Here is a 19,277-nt window from a genome sequence, read left to right on the forward strand (position 1 = left end):
GTGCCCTGCGAGCCGAATCATGGATCACACTGGTAAGGAGGCGGAGGCAGTGGGGGTCCCGGTTCCATGCCCCCTTGGCCGGCCTGGGACTGGCTGCCCAGCGGACAGAGAGGGGATACGCTCGCCCTACAGCACTGGGGTGTGGCGGTGAGAAAGAAATCTCACAGACCCCTCCCCGTGCCCCGCAAGGGCCTGCTGCCTCCCGGCCTACCGTCCGGTGTGGTACCTACAGCCTCGGTGCCGGCAACAGCCGCTTCTCTGGTTCTGTTGAGCTCCCAGCCCCGACGGTGGGCGGCGCGGGCCTCGTGGGGACGAGAGAGCGCTGGCTCCTTTTTTTCTCATCCCTGGTGCTCTGCTCTGCGTGTTGGGGACTGGCGGGTAGATTCCAGTCTCAGAGTCGGGGAAGCCTCATTACGCTGGGAGTCGATGCGCGGGAGTGGGTTGGAGACTTCCTGCTGTCTCAGTCAGCCTTGGGCGGGTGCTGCGGTGGTCACTGCTGGTCGTTATTGTCTCTCCGGTCCTTCATGGACTAGAGGTGGGAGAAGGGAGTCGGATATGGTTTTCGGAATCATACTCTCAGCGGCTTTTCTGCCTGAGCCCAAAGCATGCCCCGCGCTTCGGCCGTGGTCCTTATTCATCATTTGGGGGCGTTTACAAAGGAGAGCTTAAATTCAAGATATTCTCATCTCTTTCACCAAGTAAGAATGACTCCGCTCTTCGTTATGTGGTGTTTGGCTTTTTCTTTTTTGTGGTTTTTGGATATTGAATGAGTGCACTTGGAGTTAGTGTTCCGTACAGTTCTATCAGCCATATATCCTAAGTAGGAAAAAAGGATATTCCTTATATCAAGTATTGGTTAGGATGTTCTCAGTCATCAAATACCTACTTAATTTTGTACGTATAGACATAAAAATATATCTCTCTGTATAGAATTTAGTGAGTGCTTGTCAGCATAATATATGCTAGATACCTGTATGCCTGGAGACGGAATGATGGAATTGTAAACAAGACGGACTGAGTCCCTGACCCCATGGAGATTACATTCTGTTGCGGAAGACACGATAGAAAAGTGTTTTTTGAAAAACCTAAACATTAGAGATCATGATGATAAGTGCTTTGAAAAAAAGAAAGTGTGGGAAAGACTAATAGGAAGCTTCTGAGAGAGTGGTCAGGGAGGGTCTTTCTGTAAAGGTAGTGTTTATAAGCTGAGATCTGATGGATGAGAAGAATCCATCCATGGAATTAGTCAGGAAGAAAGCATTTCTAGCAAATAGACTTGGAGGAGGGAAAATTTAGAGGTCAGTCAGCTGCAGCTTAGGAAGAAGAAAAGAGCCCTAAGAGATTGAAAAAGAAGGCAGGAGTCAGATCCTACAAGACTTTGAAGGCCTTGATTCTATTTTAAGTGAAGTGTGAAACCATTGAACAGGAGTACAGGAGGAACATAATTTCTTTTAAAAATACAGTAGGTTGTCCATGGAAGAGAGGGAGGGAAGAATAATAGAAAATAGTTTAGACGGCAATTGGAGTAGACAAGAAGAGAGGCTCAGCTTAGTGCAGTTGGCTTGGTTTAGGGAAAAGGGGAGTGTGCAGATTCAATATTTTGGTGGTAGAACTCAAATAGCTTTGTGAGAGAAAGGAGGGATGCCTAGGTTTCTGGTTTGAGCAGCTAGGTAGTGCCCGTGATTAAGTTGGGGAAAACTTGGGAGGAAAACAGACTTTTTTTTTTTTTTTTTTTAAGTGGTAAAGATGAGACCTGGGAACTTGGGAACAAGATTTTGGACTCCTAAGTATGAACTGTGCACTGGGACATATAAGGGGAGATGTCAGGTAGGTGATCAGAGGAAAGATCTGGGTTGAAAAATACAAATTTGAGACTTAGGACCATATAGCTAATATTTAAAGGAATGAGGATGGATGAGCTCACTCAATGAAGGAGAAAACAGGGGAGAAGAGGGTGGAGAACCAGGCTGTAAGGAACTCTAGTATTTGGAAATTTTGTAGAATTGAAACTCCGGGACCTTGGCGTTAGAGTAGCAAACATACAGCTCTAGCAAAACACTTCTCATTAGAGCCTATTACTAGAATTGGGGGTCAAGCCCCTTCCACAGTTTAGAGGATGTTATGTTAGGAAGTTTTAGTGTGGCTGGGTGTGTCTCTGAGTATTTTTATTATCCTAGTTCTCTAACTATGTTGCCTAAGAAAGGAAAGAGTCATCCTGACATGAAAATATTCACAAATGAGCTGACCACTTAAAAAATTAGTTCCTACTCAGATTATCACTGCTACTCCTTTTCTATTCTTTTTCTTTTTTTTTTAAGTAAGCTCTACACCCAACTGTGAGGCTCGAACTTACAGCCCCCCTAGGTCCCTAGGTCAAGAGTCGCATGTTTTTCTAGTCAGGTGCATCTTTTTCTATTCTTTTAATTTCGTTATAAGTCATTGTCCTTGCTTCATACCAGGAAATGGGATCACATGCTGTATATTGATTGTGATTATAAACCTTGCAAAAGATTCAGGTTTTCATGGAATTTATAAACATGAATTTGGTAACTATTTGAAGCGCAAATAAAATCACTGGCAAGTGAGGAAATGCCAGTTGATTGAAGACATTATGATTAGGTAGGCATCTTAAAAGAAAGAATTTAATGTCAAAGGATTAAGAGAGGCTCTTGGGGAAATTGATGGAATCCTTGAATATTATACCCAAACATGACTGAATTCATGATCATGCTGAAAAGTCAAACATAATGAAGACTATCTTGTAGTGTTTAAAAGAATTTTGCCAGGAAAAACTATTCCAAGAAATTCCGATTAACACTTGATTCATTTTTTCTTCGTTCTAAGAATCAGCACTTAGTTGTAACTGAAATCTAAATTTTGTAAAATATTTCTTGGTTCCTTTAATTCAGGGTAAAATTCTAAATGAATATATTTTTAAAAAACTATAATATAAAAGTGTTATTCCTTTTAAAAGTGGATTCACCTTAAATGGCCTCAAAAGTTAAAGAGGTGCCTGGCTGGCTCAGCCGGTAGAGCATGTGACTCAATCTTGGGGTTGTAAATTCAAGCCTCACATTGGATGTAGAGATTACTTAAAAAGAGAATTTTTAAAAAATAAAAAATAAAAATAAATGGCCAATTATAGCTTTAGTTCTTGTTTTCTGTGTAACATCGAAGGACTTTTTTGGTTATGGGCTTAATATATTTGTAGTTGGCATATTAAAAAAAAGATTGTACTGTATTTTCTGATTTTTAATTAAAAAGAAAAGAAAAGACAAACCCAGTCACTCTTAAATGCTGTACTTTGTTTATGGGCTTGCCATCTGTGAGGTAGGTGGCAAGGTGTTAACAGGCAGTGGACTTCCTAAAAGTTGTGGTAGATTAAGCAAGCAACTGTTGTGACATGTGTTCAGGGTGGTGGGAAAAGGATTTACAGTAATGAAGTGTTGGTATTTTGGTCATTCCCCTAGGTAAAACTGTTTAACCCTGATATCTGAAGGACAACATTGAACTGTTAAATCTGTCTACATAATATGCTTTTTTTAGTTTATTGAAAAATCAGGAATACCTTTTGAGCAAGAAAAAGAAATTGATTCACGCCTGTCCTTTGGCTATTATATTGCTTGTAGGTACTTTTACATAAATAACTAGAATGTAAGCAGATGAAATACATTATTCAACTTGTTAATACATTTTGTGAAGTGTTGAAAGTTGACCAGGTTGGGTTTATCCTAACTTAAGTTTTTAGCTAACCATGTAATCCCTTCCCATGAATTTTTTCTTTGAGGGTTAGCTATTGTAAAAGTAACAGTAGAAAGTAGACTGAAAGATAGTTAAATTAATGATTAAGGACCTATTTTGAATTTTGTTCTAAATACTGTTCAGAAAGAGGGGCATCTGGCTGGCTCTGTCAGAAGAGCATGTGACTCTTCATCTCAAGGTCATGAGTTCGAGCCCCATGTAGGGTATAGAGATTACTTAGATAAATAAAACTTAAATAAATATTGTTCAGAAAGAGTGCAAATTGATTGAATTTAACATGTGTTTGTGATCCGAGTAGCTTGGAGGTCATTAGTACTTCCAAATTTGGCTTTATTGAATATAGTGTGAACAGTGTGCCTATCAATCTTGATTGTACTATCTCCTGCGGGGCCAGTTCAATAATTTGTCACATTTAAAACATTACTATTTTTAAAAATTATTTTATTTGCATTTCCTATTTTAGGGCATTTCCCTTTGTGTCTTTAGTAGGTAAAGGTGATTATTTTTGTATTAGAATATTTTGTCATAGACTTGAAAAAAAGGGAGTCTGTTAACCTTCAGATGGAGTCAGTTCTATGAAATAATGCTTTTATCACTCATGAGAAATGAGTTAATTTATTTCATAGCTAATAACAAGCAGGGACTTAGAAAGTGTCCCTTGTTTAGCTCCAGTTTAATCACAGAAATCTTGCATCCTCCTAACTCTAATTTTCCATTAAGATGCTGCTTAGAATAACACACTCGCATTATATATCTAGAAAAGTTATAGCACAAATACATTATCGCATGTTTCTGCTCTTAATTGGTATAATAATTTTTGCTATTCTGGAACACTTTTGAGAAAAACCGTTTTACGCTTATGGAAATAATCACCTTCCTTAAAACTAACTTCATTTTCAAATGCAGTATTTATTTAATTTTGCCATTGTCAGTGTTAGTTTTGTGTTTTGTTTTATTGATTGTCCTAATGTAGATTCACTTCACTGACTTAACAAGTGTTTTGTGTGCTTGGTGGAGAATAGGGATGGTTTTCCTTCTTTTCCTCCTTCTTCCTCTTCCTCTTTCTTTTAAAAAAATCTCTTCTAGTTAAAGATGGAAGTTCTTTTTATGAAGGGTTTTATGTTTTCTGTAAATTCTTCTGGAATCATGAAAATTTTTATTGTCTACTTTAGGGAGAGGTTCTATAACTTTTGTCAACTTTTTAATGGGTTCTGTGTCTCAAAAAGCATTGCTTTAAGGTTTTATCCAGTACAGAGAAAATCAGTGTTTAAACTTCATAGCTTAATATTTGAAATCGGAGCCCAGATATTTAGCCCTTGATAATGTTGGGTATGTGACTTTAGTACCTGTGGCAGAATAATCTTCAAAAAAAGGAAAACTAAAAGAAATTACAACTTTTTTCTTCCGACATAGATAATGAGTTACAAGGCACTAATAGTTCTGGATCATTGGGTGGTCTTGATGTTAGAAGACGAATTCCTATAAAGCTCATCTCCAAACAAGGGAACAAAGCCAAAACTGCACCTCGAACTCCAAGGACTATAAACAGGATGCCTGCAAAGGCTCCACCTGGTGATGAAGGTAATTTGTTTAAACTGACAAGTCCAAAAGTCTTTCTTTTGTGTCTCATTCCACCAAATTATCCATGTGGTCTTATTTATTTATTTACTTAAGATCTTTTTGTATCTTACTGTCTTCATTTTTTAGTCTTTTTGTTTGACTTCTCATTTTGGCATGTACTTTTTCTCTTCCTTTATAATATTTTTGGCTTTTTCTTTTGTTATTGAAAGTAACACTGCCTGTTGTTAAAAAAAAAAAAACCTAAATAATATTGCAGAGAGCATAATATTAAAAGTAAAATTTGTTCCTCTACCTTGACAATACTTCACCAAAATAATTTTTTATAGTAACGTTTTAATGTATAACTGCCCTTTTTGCATGTAAGATGCATTTGAAATTTTGCTGTTTATCAGTATGTACAGATGTACTCATTTAAGAAAACAGGTTTAGATTTTTTTATGGATATGCCATAATTTAATAATTTTTCTAATTTTTTTGCTGTTAAAAACAATGTTGTAGTAAATATTTTTGTACATACAGCTTAGCATGTATACTTGGTGTCGAATTTAAACTTTGCATGATTTGGGTATTTTTTTACTTAGAATTTAATGGATATTGTCAAATAGCTCTTCAAAAAAATATATCAGTTTATATTCCCACACACCACTGTTGGGACTATTGACCTTTTAAAATTTTTGTTTTGATATACATTTCTTTAATTATGAGTGGGGTTGTGTATATATCTTTTCATAGTATTGGTCATTTCTTTTGCCTAGTATCTACCTGTTCATATCCTTTAACCATTTTTTTTCTGTTTTGTTGTCTTTCTCTTGATTTTCTATGAGTTCTTTACAAATTATTGTACAGATCGGCTCTTTGTGTTATGTTGTGTATATTCACCATTTATCTTTTGCATTTTATATATACAATTTTTATTGTAGAGAAGTTTGAAGATTCTGTGTAGTCAGCTACTAATCCAGTCTTTTCTGTTATGACTTCTGGGTTTTATAAAATTCTTAGAAAGGCCTTTCCCCTGTTTCATGAGCATAGCATAGTTTTCCCATCTTACTTTAGTACAGGGTCAGCAGACTATGGCCTGTGGACCAAATCCAGCCCAGTTTTTATAAAGTCTTACTGGAGCACAGCCATACCCATTCATTTAAGTACTATTCATGGCTGCTTTCACACTGTAATGGCAAAATTGAATAATTACAAGAGGCCAGCACAGCTGAAAATATTCACTTATCTAGTCTTTTACAGGAAAAGTTAGCTGGCATTGGAACATTTATGCACATATATTTCATTATTAAAAAAATAAAGTGGAGTTTGGCTCTGTTTATTTTTTCTCTAAAACAGCTAGCTATTTGTCCCACCTCTTGAATGATCTGTCTTTTCTGTGCCGAATAGGAATCCCATCATTATCATACATTAAAGGTCTAAACAATTTATGTCTGTTTCTAGATTTTCTGTTCTGTTCCAGCAATGTGTCTGTATTTCTTTTTGGAATTAAAATGTTTTAATTATACCTCATATTATGGTTCCTTTTATTATAGGGTATCTCTCCCCATCTGAACAAGCGCATTTGAAGTCAAATGTTATAAATCGTAATGGTAGCAACTTAGGGGTGCTGCACTGTCCATAATGTAGGGTGCCCTCTCTTTGGTCTTTTGGTTTCATTTAATAATTTCTAAAAACTACACAGTAATATGCAAATAAATTCTTGTTGTAATAATCCGAACAAGGCAAAAAAGCTAAAAACCCCCTTCTAGCCTTTTCCTCTCAGATATCCCTTCATTCCCTCTCCTCTCCCCAAGCCCACATCCTTTTCTAGAGGGAACTGCTGTTACATTCTCTCTCTTAATAGAGCAAACTGAGGCTGAAGATAATTTTCGAATACTTTAGATTCACTTATTTGGGGTAAAAAAATAATAAGTGATTGGTGTTTTTCCTAGGCACTGATCAAAAATAGGGAGTTTTGGGTGCTGATATAGTTATATGAATATATATAATATGTAGTTTAAGGATAGGAGTACAGGTTGAACTCTGAAAAATGATTATGTGCTCATTTCCTTGTGTATTATTTTGTGCAATAATTTTCTGCATTTTAAATAAATAAGAGAAATTGATTTTCCTTATTTTGAGTTTTAGATGATAGCAGCTTTTATAAGGTATAAATGAGCCATATAAGAGTCTGTGGTTACTCATTTGTAACTTTATAAGAACACTCTTTGAACTCTACTTGTATTGGAGATAATTAGCAGTGTACTGAAGTGTGTATATCAGCTTCGAAAAATTCTTGCATCATCGTATTTGTGTGCATGTCCATGTGCCTACCAATACACAGGTGCTGTAATTTAGCCATGTGGGTGAAGTTAAAACTTCTGTGCCTGGGCTACTCTGTTTACCAGTTCTAGGGCGAAAAGAGACACGAGAAGCCTGGCATTTTGGAGGTATAGGTGTGTCTTCTCAGCTTTACTTTAGGTAATCGGATTCTACCTAGAATTACCATCAGACTATCCATTGGTTTTCTGTTCTTTTGTGTAAGATGAGGAGATTACGATCGGGGTCAGAGAAATTGAGCCTGTTTGATCTTCATGGCTTTATTGGTATATGCAGTGTGGAGGAGGATACTTGTGAACAGATATGATATGGCTTCTGCTGTTTGGTTGATAAACCAGGGAGAGGTTTTAACTGAAAGAATGAAGTATGAATATGTTTCTAAAATCGGGCTCAGTTTTAAGACTGGAGAGGATACCTAATTTACTAAGTTGTAAAAAGAAAACCTGCAGAATTCTTTGTTTCCATTGTATACTTTTGGCAATAAAATCAGCCCCTTGCAGCATGGTACCACTTTTGTAGGAAGATTAGAATAAGTGGTGATCAGTATCTTAAAAGTTGGTGCAACAAGTGTGATGATGGTAATTAGTGAAGTTTTATACTAGAGATAGTCTGATAAGTTAATAAGAGCACTTGGGGCGCCTGGGTGGCACAGCGGTTAAGCGTCTGCCCTCGGCTCAGGGCGTGATCCCGGCGTTATGGGATCGAGCCCCACATCGGGCTCCTCCGCTATGAGCCTGCTACTTCCTCTCCATTCCCCCTGCTTGTGTTCCCTCTCTCGCTGGCTGTCTCTCTGTCAAATAAATAAATAAAATCTTTAAAAAAAAAAAAAATAAGAGCACTTGAATGGGAGTGAAGAGTTCTGAGGTCTGTTCCTGACTCTACCACTAAAGTGTTGAGTTATTATGGGTCTCCATACTACAGTATGTCTCAATTGTGAATAAGAGAGTTGGACTAGATAGTCACCAAGATAATTTCTGGCTGATATTTTAAACTCGATTTAAACTAGTGTTGATTATCTTGTCCTTAGAAGAGCTTTGAAAGGGATCAGATAGGCTTTTCGGTGAACATGTCTGTGGTACCATGTACATGTACTTCCAAGATGAAATTTAGGCTTTGAAAAGTTAATCTTTAACACTTTCTTTTCTCAGAAGGATTTGATTATAATGAAGAAGAACGGTATGACTGTAAAGGGGGCGAACTGTTTGGAAATCAGCGAAGATTTCCTGGACACCTTTTTTGGGACTTCCAGGTACAACTAAAAATAAAAAATTTTATTAGAACAATGAAATATCTTAAATATTTTAGTAGAACAATGAGAATACTTAAAGAATGGTATGAACTTTTATTACAGCTATCACACTTCTTAGAACACTCAAATGATTCGTTTAGTAATGCCCTGTTTCCACTATTTTCAAAAATAATTTGAAGTCATTTTCAGTAAGGTCAATAACCATAAACACTAAGAGAAAAAAAAGCTAACAGTGGCACAGCTAATGATGTGGAATATATGGGAATTATACCAAGAAACCTTTAATTGTTCTAACAACTTTTATAAATACTAAACAATCCATTGCATAAATTATTTATAATTTTTAGAAATGCTTTAAAAGGAAATTTTAATTATATCATTTCAACAGATAAATATCTTAGGTGAAAAGGATGATACACCAGTTCATTTCTGTGACAAATGTGGATTACCTATTAAAATCTATGGGCGAATGGTAAGTATTACTAAATTAAATGTTTTAGTAAATGTAAACATTTGCATAGAGATGGGATTCTGAAATTTAAGTAGATAGGTTTATCAGTGTTTAATGACTAAGTTTGTGACATTTTTAAATAAGTATGAAATAGCTAAGGGAAATTTTGGGATATTGACAAATTCTTGAATTCCTTAAAAAATGCTAAGGAAACTAACTTCGGAAAACTTACTTCTTTGGACTGTGTGATACTTGTTAGTATACATTTATTGTAGTTTTATTAAGGAAAAATATTTTTTTCTTGTTTAAAGAATAAAATCAGTTATTACTCGTTTCTGAAGGCCATAATTATTAATGTAAAACCAATATTTAGAATTTTGGAGAATTGAATTCTAATCATTAAAAACAATTAACAACCCCCGAGCTGTAATTTTATAGTAATTTTGACACATCCTCCCTTAAAAAAAGATAGTTTACATTTGTGTTTGAAAAAAAATTGAACTCAGTAATATATCTGCTGGTAGAGGGCATATATCGTACACTCTTGCTTTGCTGTGTAACATAACTAAATAACAGTAATGGATTGTGAATTTTAAAACGGTTTAACATCATTTTACTGTATCCTTCTAATTTATATTTAAATTTTTATATGTTCATTAACTGCCAGAGAAAAATGCTACTTATATGAAATATAGGAGATACCTGTTTTTATTGCTTTGGAATAGTTTCAGGAGGAACAGGATAAGATAAAACATGGTTATGGTATTCTTTGGGAGCTTTTTTTTAAATTATTTTTTTAATTTTAAATTTTTAATAGAAGTATAGTTGACATTAAATTAGTTTCAGGTGTACAACATAATGGTTTGACAATTACATACATTATACTGTGCTCACCATGATAAGTGTGGTTACCATCTTTCACCACATAAAGTTATACTATTTTTGACTAGATTTCAATATATTTCAATATTGATTATGCTGTATTTTTCATTCCTGTGACTTGTTTTATAACTGGAAGTTTGTACCTCTTAATCACATTCACCTATTTTGCCACAACCACTAATGTGTTCTCTGTATTTATGACTGTTTCTCTTGTTACTTTGTTTGTTCTGTTTTTTACATTCCACATGTAAATGAAATCATATGGTATTTGTCTTTCTCTGTTTTGTTTTGTTTTTTAAGATTTATTTATTTTAGAGCGCGCTCATGAGCAGGGTTCGGGGAGGGATGGAGGGCGGAGGGAGAGAATCTCAAGCAGACTCCCTGCTGGGTGTGGAGCCTGACCTGTGGCTCAGTCTCATGACCCTGAAATCCTGAAGTGAGTGGAAATCAAGAGTCGGATATTTAACTGACAGAGCCACACAGACGCCTCTGTTTTTCTCTGGCTGACTTTACTTAGCATAACACCCTCTGGGTTCATCTACATTGTCGCAGACGGCAAGATGTAATTCTTTTTAAGTGTATTTTTGTATTATTTGCATTTTTATTATGTGTATTATTTACTTTTATTGTATTATTTTTTATTATAATTTTTAAATATTCCATTGTGTGTATGTACCACATCTTCTTTATCCATTTATCGATCATTAGACACTTGGGTTGCTTCCATATCTTGGTTATTATAAATAATGTTGCAGTAAACATAAGGGTGCGTATGCCCTTTCGAGTTAGTGTTTTCGTTTTCCTCAGGTAAATTCCCAGAAATGGAATTACTGGATCGTATGGTACTTCAAGTTTTAGTTTTCTTGAGGAGCTGCCATACAGTTTCCCACAGTGGCTGCACCAATTTACATTCCTACCAACAGTGCAATGAAGGTTCTTTTTTCTCCACACCCTCACCAACACGTTATTTGTTGTGTTTTTGATACAAGCCATTCAGACAGATGTAAGGTGATACCTCATTGTGGTTTTGACTTGCATTTCGTTCATGATTAGTGACGTTGAGCATCTTTTTATGTGCCTGTCGGCCATGTGTATCTCTTCTTTGGAAAAATGTTTATTCAGGTCTTCTGCCCATTTTTAATCAGGTTATTGGGTGGTGTTTGGTTTGTCTGTTTGTTTTGGCGTTGAGTTGTATGAGTTCTTTATGTGTTTTAGGTAATAACCCCTAATTGGACATATCATTTGCAAATTTTTTCTCCCATTCAGTAGATTATCTTGTTTTGTATTGATGGTTTCCTTTGCTGTGCAGAAGCATTTTAGTTTGTTGTAGTCCCAGATAATTATTTTTGCTTTTATTTTCTTTGCCTGAGGAGACATCTAGAAAAATGTTGCTTAGATTGCTGTCCCAAGAAATTGCTGCCTATGTTTTCTTTTAGGACTTTGATGGTTTCAGGTCATACATGTAGGTCGTTAAGCCATTTTGAGTTTATTTTTGTGTATGGTATAAGAAAGTGGTCCAGTTTCATTCTTTTCCTAGCTGTCCAGTTTCCCAACACCATTTATTGAAGAAACTGCGTTTTCCTCATTGTGTATTTTTGCTTCCTTTGTCGTAGATTAATTGACCATATGAGCGTGGGTTTATTTCTGGGCTCAATTCTGTTTCATTCATTTGTATCTGTTTTGTGCCACTACCATCCTGTTTTAATTACTACAGCTTTGTAGTTTAGTTTGAAATCTGGGATTGTGATACCTCCAAAATTGTTCTTTCTCAAGATTACTTTGGCTATTCAGGGTCTTTGTGGTTCCATACAAACTTTAGGACATTTTTTGTTCTAGTTCTGTGAAAAATCGTATTGAATGTGTAGATTGCTTTGGAGAGTGCGGGCCTCTTTAGGAGCTTTACACGCTAGGAACCACAGGATGAGACTCACAGCGTTATACTTCCAGAGAGTGTAAGCAGATGCGCACGTGTACCGTTACTGGGGAAAGGGCCGAAGGTTTCATTACATTCTCAAAGGGCTTTGTTACTGAAAAAGGTTAACTGTTGCTTTTCTGATGTTCACTTTGATGAATAGTTCTCAAGTGCTTTCTGTATCTAGGTTACTATGCTTACAGTTATTTTTTATGGAAATATTTTAAATTCTGGTGTGCTTAACTAATATGTCTCTGTTCACAGATTCCATGCAAGCATGTTTTTTGCTATGACTGTGCTATTTTACATGAAAAAAAAGGAGATAAGATGTGTCCAGGGTAAGATTATTACATTTTTAAATAATAAAGTTTGTGATGGGATGAATTGTAATCTAGGTTAAAGGTCAGGGTAGTATGTAAGTCAGCAGCAGGATATCAGATATGCAGACAGGGCTAATCTTTCTTTGTGAGCCCAGAGTTGGCCTTACCCTTCTCCTTAGGATAGGGCTAGGTAGCTATTATCTGTCCATTCAGATTGGCCAAAACAAATATATTTGTCATCACAAAATTAGGGCTATAAACCAAAATAGTTTTTGCTTTTTTGTTTTTTTCTGATGGGACACTAGAGAGATAGTATCAAGCAGTGACTGAGAACAGAGATTTTGGAATTAGAATTCCTGGCTTCAAATCCCTATTCTGCCACTTACTAGCTATGTGACAGGTTGTTTCTTCATCTGTAAAATGGAGCTAATAATAGTATCTACCTCCTGTGTTGTTGTTAGAACCAAACTAATATGTGTATGTGTAGTACCTAAAATATAATAAGTACTATGTTAAGTATAAGCTCTTATTTATTACCTTCAGATCTTATTATTTATGTCTCAAGTGTATCTTAGGACCCCATCACCAGCTCAGAAAAGTTATGAAGAAGATCTAGAGGTATTGATTGATATTGATCCAGTTTGGGATGGTCTTGAAAGATCCAGAATGAATTAGGAATTTTTATATCCGTTTAGAACCCCTGATAGAAGGCTTGAGAAAGCTTTGAGACAAACTTCCTTGGAAGAGCTATAGGTTTCTGAGACTTTAGAACCTGTGTCAGAAACTATCCTAAGCTTGCTAGTATTGGTTGATAACAGAATTATGGACAGTTGTAGGGGATGATTTCTTTTTTTTTTTTTTTTTTAAAGATTTTATTTATTTATTTGACAGAGAGAGAGACAGCCAGCGGGAGAGGGAACACAAGCAGGGGGAGTGGGAGAGGAAGAAGCAGGCTCATAGCGGAGGAGCCTGGTGTGGGGCTCGATCCCATAACGCCAGGATCACGCCCTGAGCTGAAGGCAGACGCTTAACCGCTGTGCCACCCAGGTGCCCCGGGGATGATTTCTTTTTATGGTGTGGGAAGATTGGCATCACTGAGAGAGAAAGGATGATTCATTAAGTGTTCTAATGTTAATATTTAAAAGGGAATTTAGTTTTCAGGATATTAAGTGTAACCCTCCCAGTAAGTGCCTCACTGGTTGGCCCTTAGCTATTTGAGAACATAAGCCCGTCTGGCTTAACAGACTCAAATTAGGAAGTGAAGAAATGGCAACGCAAGTTAATGTAAATATTGTATACTGTTGCTTTTAAGTATCACCCAAAACAAAGTGCCTTACGTCATGTTACTGTAGAGATATTTCTGGTTTACAGCAAATGAGAAGCAAAAAATGAGAACTTTGCCAAGTGGCCACTCATGGGAAGTCTGCTAGGATCGAGGAGTACCAGCCTTACGGCAAGGATGGAAATGTGGACACAACTCAAAATCAAGAATATAGAGCCATTTAATATAGTCTCAGATGACCCGACACACATATTCAATGATCGTAGCTTATACCTGTGCATATGTAGTGCTTAACTAGTGATTCAGTCCTGTCACTTTCATTGTTTCATTTATCCTAGGATATTCTCTTAAGTAGGGCAAATTAGATTAAAAAAAAACAACATTGTGAGTTAGGTAGAGTGCATGTTTTAACCCCATATTGCAGATGAAGAAATAAAAAGATTAAAAGACTTCTCCAAGTTTACAGAGCCAATGCTTGACCCCAGTTCTTCTGATAACTGGTGCAGTCCTCTTTCCTCTATTTCAAAAAGACTCCAAAGGCAAGTGTGGATTAAATACAGTGAATGAAGAAGAGTTATAATTTTGACCCTGAGTCACTAAGAAAATGTTGGGTTAACTTTAGTGCTTACAGTTTAGAAGGGAGTGTGTAATACTTCTTGGTAGTAAAATTGTCTGGTAATTCTTCCTTAAGGGATTCTGGATAGTCAGGGTTTGAACTTAAATTGTTTACGTTGTTTAATGTTAGGAACCCTGATGATTAGGATGATCTTACGCATTTTCGTAGTCCTTGCAGCATCTCGTACTTCGTATTGTTTGCTCAGCACGTACTTATTGCTCAATAAATACTAAACAAGTTTGGATTCCATGACTATGACAGATCTTTGGTTTATCCTTTCTGGATATTTTTGCAAATGGATGCAAAGCATAGAGTTGTTTGAGACAACCAGATCATTCTAGGTCTTAGGACGAATAGGTCTTTTCCTAAAACATACTCTGTTTGATGAGTACTTGTAATGTTCTCTTGTATTAAGAGTTCTGAGTTTGGTGGAAAAGCTGATGCTTAATAGGGTACAGACCACAGAGTGAGAGAGATTAAAGGTTTCGCTTACAGTAACTATAGCTTTTAATTGGGAATTCGGCAGTTTCTCCACAAGTGATTTTAAAAACAGGCCTATCTGTGAAGTTATGTGCATTATTTTTATAGTCTGCTTTCAGTAAATCGATTTTTTCCCCTTCTAATTTAGCTGTAGTGATCCTGTGCAGCGAATCGAGCAGTGTACACGAGGTTCTCTCTTCATGTGTAGCATTGTTCAAGGGTGCAAGAGAACATACTTGTCTCAGAGAGACTTACAGGCTCATATCAACCACCGCCATATGAGAGCTGGAAAACCTGTTACCCGTGCTTCACTTGAAAACGTTCATCCTCCTATTGCCCCACCACCCGCCGAAATCCCCGATCGTTTTATAATGCCGCCAGACAAGCACCATATGAGCCATATTCCGCCAAAGCAGCACATCATGATGCCACCACCTCCTTTGCAACACGTGCCACACGAGCACTATAATCAGCCACACGAGGATATCCGTGCTCCTCCTGCAGAGCTGGCCATGGCTCCGCCTCCACCTCGTTCGGTCAGTCAGGAAACCTTTCGTATCTCCACAAGAAAACACAGCAATTTGATAACTGTCCCTATTCAGGATGACTCAAATTCAGGTGCTAGAGAACCACCACCTCCTGCCCCAGCACCTGCTCACCACCATCCTGAATATCAGGGTCAACCAGTGGTCTCGCACCCTCATCATATTATGCCTCCACAGCAACATTATGCACCACCCCCACCTCCTCCACCACCAATAAGCCATCCAATGCCACATCCTCCCCAGGCCGCAGGCACTCCTCACTTGGTTTACAGCCAAGCTCCACCTCCACCAATGACCTCTGCTCCACCACCAATCACCCCTCCCCCTGGACATATTATTGCCCAGATGCCACCTTATATGAATCATCCTCCTCCAGGACCTCCCCCACCGCAGCATGGTGGTCCACCTGTAACTGCACCCCCTCCTCACCATTACAATCCTAACTCTTTACCCCAGTTCACTGAAGATCAAGGAACTCTGAGCCCTCCATTTACACAACCAGGGGGAATGAGTCCTGGTATATGGCCTGCACCAAGAGGGCCACCTCCTCCTCCACGAATGCAGGGTCCGCCTTCTCAAACCCCACTTCCTGGACCACATCATCCAGATCAGACAAGATATAGACCGTATTACCAATGATTAATAGTACTTTGAACTGAAGATATGATGAGGAAAAAAAAAAAACAAACTTATGTATAGTCAATCTTTTAATTAAGCTTTGACTGTTTCGGGGAAGGAAAAATACCTCTTACTGAGGTGACCGTAAAACACTTAGGGTCTCGTCTCTTAAAATGGTTTTAAATCTTGACCTTAGGATTGATTTCAAGTACTATACTGTAGTGCAGATAAGTGGCTCAGTTGAGCACGGCTATATTTTAACAACTTTGTTCCCCTAGTGTGGTAAATTGACCCAGAGGTGACCATTTGTAAAAAAATTGAGAAGAATTTTTCATTGTTCCATTTTCAAAAATACGGCTTTTGTTAAATCCAATGTTTAGTTTTTCTTGTGATACATTTTGTTAACCTGTGTAAGAGGATTAAATTTCAAAATGGTTGTAAAAATGCTATTTTTATGTGAATTTAAGTGCAGCCACATACTGTTTTTTAAAACCATATGTTTTACCACTAATTTCCCAAAGTTACAATAAAATCCTAAAAGTAAAAATCTACTAGAATTTACTGTAAGGCAGACTGTTAAATGGTAGAGAATTATTTCACATTTTAGGCACTGAAATTTTGAGGTATATTAAGTATATAACGCACTTCACTTGGATGCCTTTTCATTTTTGGGCAGCCTCAGGAGCACCAAAATACATTGCAGTTCCATGTTTATGTTCATAATATTAAAAGGCATTAGTAATGATTTGGAAGGATACGGCCAAAGCAATTGACTCTGCAGGCTCCAAGCTGTTGGGGGATACTGTTACTCGTTAATGCTTTTTACCGAGTGGTTGGAATCACATGATGCACCACATTTACTAATCTTAAGTAACATTATTTTATAGAACTGTTTAAATTGTGTTATTTAGATGAAGTGTGTTCTACTCTGCTCATTGTCTTTAACTAAATATTTAGGGCTGAATAGGCTTTGTATAATTCCTCATTTCCTGGTAGAGTTTGATCTGTGCTTTGAGTGGGTTCTTGTCTATTGGGTTTTAAAGTACAATTTGAATGCCGTCGAGGAATACTGTATTAATGAAGGACGTTCTTGTAATCACAAACTTGCGTTGCTCAGGTTTCATTACTGTGTGATAAGGTTTTTTTCTCTAACTTGAAATTTTAAAACTATTAATTATTTCCTATTCCTTTTATTGGTTAAGCACTATAAAATTTGGAATGTTTTAAAATGGAGTCAACAGTGCAGACTACCAGATGATTTTGTATTGGAGCAAAGTAATGACTAAATTGTGAATTTCAGAGCTTTATAAGGTGCCTTTAGAGTCAGCTTTTGCATTATAGGGGCTTGTTATACAGTCCAGCTAAGATGACCACTTAACGTTTTATACAGAACTCGTATGTATAAATCAACACTCTTAGGATATTATTTTATATCCTTTGAATAAACCCCTGTGAAGTATTTCCTTCCCCCTAAAATGGTGCATAATATAAACATGAAAAAGTGTAGTATGCAGACATCATTTATTAACTAGTTTGTAGTGCATAAATTGAGAACATTTCTTTTTGACAAAGGGTGAACTGATGGCTAATTTACCATTTAATTCTGTCAGATACAGGCAAAAAAACAGTTTCTCATCTTGGATCATCAGGTGCAGAGGCATCTGTGAACTTAGAGCTGAAGTTAGAGATATCAGTGATCATTTCAGCCTTGACCAGCTGAAAATAACGAATACACTTTTTTTTAAGTTGAGTGATTTTTCACATCTAGCAATTTCAGAGTCCAGTGTTAATGCAGTAGATCTAGTGAGAAATTCTTGGTATTAGAAGCGTGGGAGTGAAGTATGAACTAGTGTGAAATGGTGGTGGTGAGTGCTTCTATCATATTACTGTAGGTACTCGGACTGGTGCAAACTTGATTCCTTTTCATGCCCCTGTTTAGGAGCTGTTAAAATATTACTGTTGAAAATCCAATACCATCCTTTTTTCTTGTAATAAGAAAATAGCCAAATTCACTTTAGAGCTTTTCGGCTATCTATGAGGAGCTCTCCTGTTTTTATTAAAATTTGCTAGAGTTGAATGTGGTATGAAACCACTTAGCCTATGTATTGGACGTAACAGTTAGTATCATGATAAACTTCCACATGTTTAAGAGAATTCTTGTAGACTTTTAAAAAAAATGATTTCTTTTCAGTTAGGTTTAAAAAAATATGTGTTATGCAGGGAGGCAGATCAGATGAATGTGTTGTAGCAGACAAAATTTTTAAATGGTGTTAGACTTGAATTCATCCAGTTATTGTTTGAATGAGGGTGGGTGGGTAGAAGGATAACAAAATTACTGTTAGTGTTTCTTTCCTTAAGGAAAAAGATGTGAATCCCAGCCTTATTTCAGGGAAGCCTTTGAAGCTATGATGGACATAAGTCTAAATTAAATGTATGTATGTTTCATTATATTGCTCTTAAGACTACTGAGGTGGCAGTTTAATTCTTAAAAACAATAAAATGGAAGCATAAATACTATTTTGCCTAGATGAATTTTTACCTAATGATGACACATTTGGGAGAATGCAAAATTTTCTGTGTTTATGTGTTGATACAACTTTTACAGTAAAATAAGATTCACTTTTTTTGAGATGAAAACCAGCAGCTCAGATGTTAACGTTTCATCAGTGGCATGCTTGTTCACAGTGTAATAACAGTATTTGGGGAACTATCAGTTGCAAAAACCATGAGAAACTATATCCATTTTGCCCTGTAAAAACCATTTGCTCAAATTTATTGTGTAAATACTAACTAGATACCACTGAAATATAAGTGAAAAAGATCATTTGAACATAACTTTTAAACTCACATTAAGTAACTTTACTATATGAAGTATACAGAGCTGCTCTAGACTTTGTTCTAACATACTGGAAGAGTGTCCTGCCTCTTTCTGGTAAAGTCCTATAGTCCAATCTCATGAAAATTTTGAAAAAGTCCTATATTATAAGTACAGTTGACCCTGAACAACATGGGAATTAGGGGTGCTGACCCCCCTGCACAGTCAAGTATACGTATAACTGACTCCCCCCAAATTTTAATAATAGCCTGATAGTGTACACAATTGATTAATACATATTTAGCATATTATATGTATTATATGCTGTATTCTTACAATGAAGCTGGGGAAAAAATGTTGCTAAAGAAGTTGTAAAGAAGAGAAAATACAGTACTGTACTGTATAGTAAAAAAAATCCGTTTGTAAGTAAGTGGACTCACGCAAT

At 36.6% G+C, this 19,277-nt stretch overlaps 1 protein-coding gene across 1 annotated transcript; it reads left to right on the top strand.

Annotated features, from left to right (window-relative positions):
• Positions 1 to 50: 50 nt before the first annotated feature.
• On the top strand, positions 51 to 18,534 carry CBLL1 (Cbl proto-oncogene like 1). Its single transcript, XM_045793472.2, is given in 7 exon segments — positions 51 to 639; positions 641 to 698; positions 5,176 to 5,343; positions 8,811 to 8,911; positions 9,300 to 9,383; positions 12,421 to 12,494; positions 15,003 to 18,534. Coding segments are annotated over 7 exon segments (2,094 nt in total). The 5' UTR covers positions 51 to 66; the 3' UTR covers positions 16,039 to 18,534.
• Positions 18,535 to 19,277: the final 743 nt, after the last annotated feature.

This window comes from Ursus americanus, chromosome 3, assembly GCF_024610735.1.
Source record: "Ursus americanus isolate L20-20 chromosome 3, mUrsAme1.1.p, whole genome shotgun sequence".
NCBI classification, from domain to species: domain Eukaryota; kingdom Metazoa; phylum Chordata; class Mammalia; order Carnivora; family Ursidae; genus Ursus; species Ursus americanus.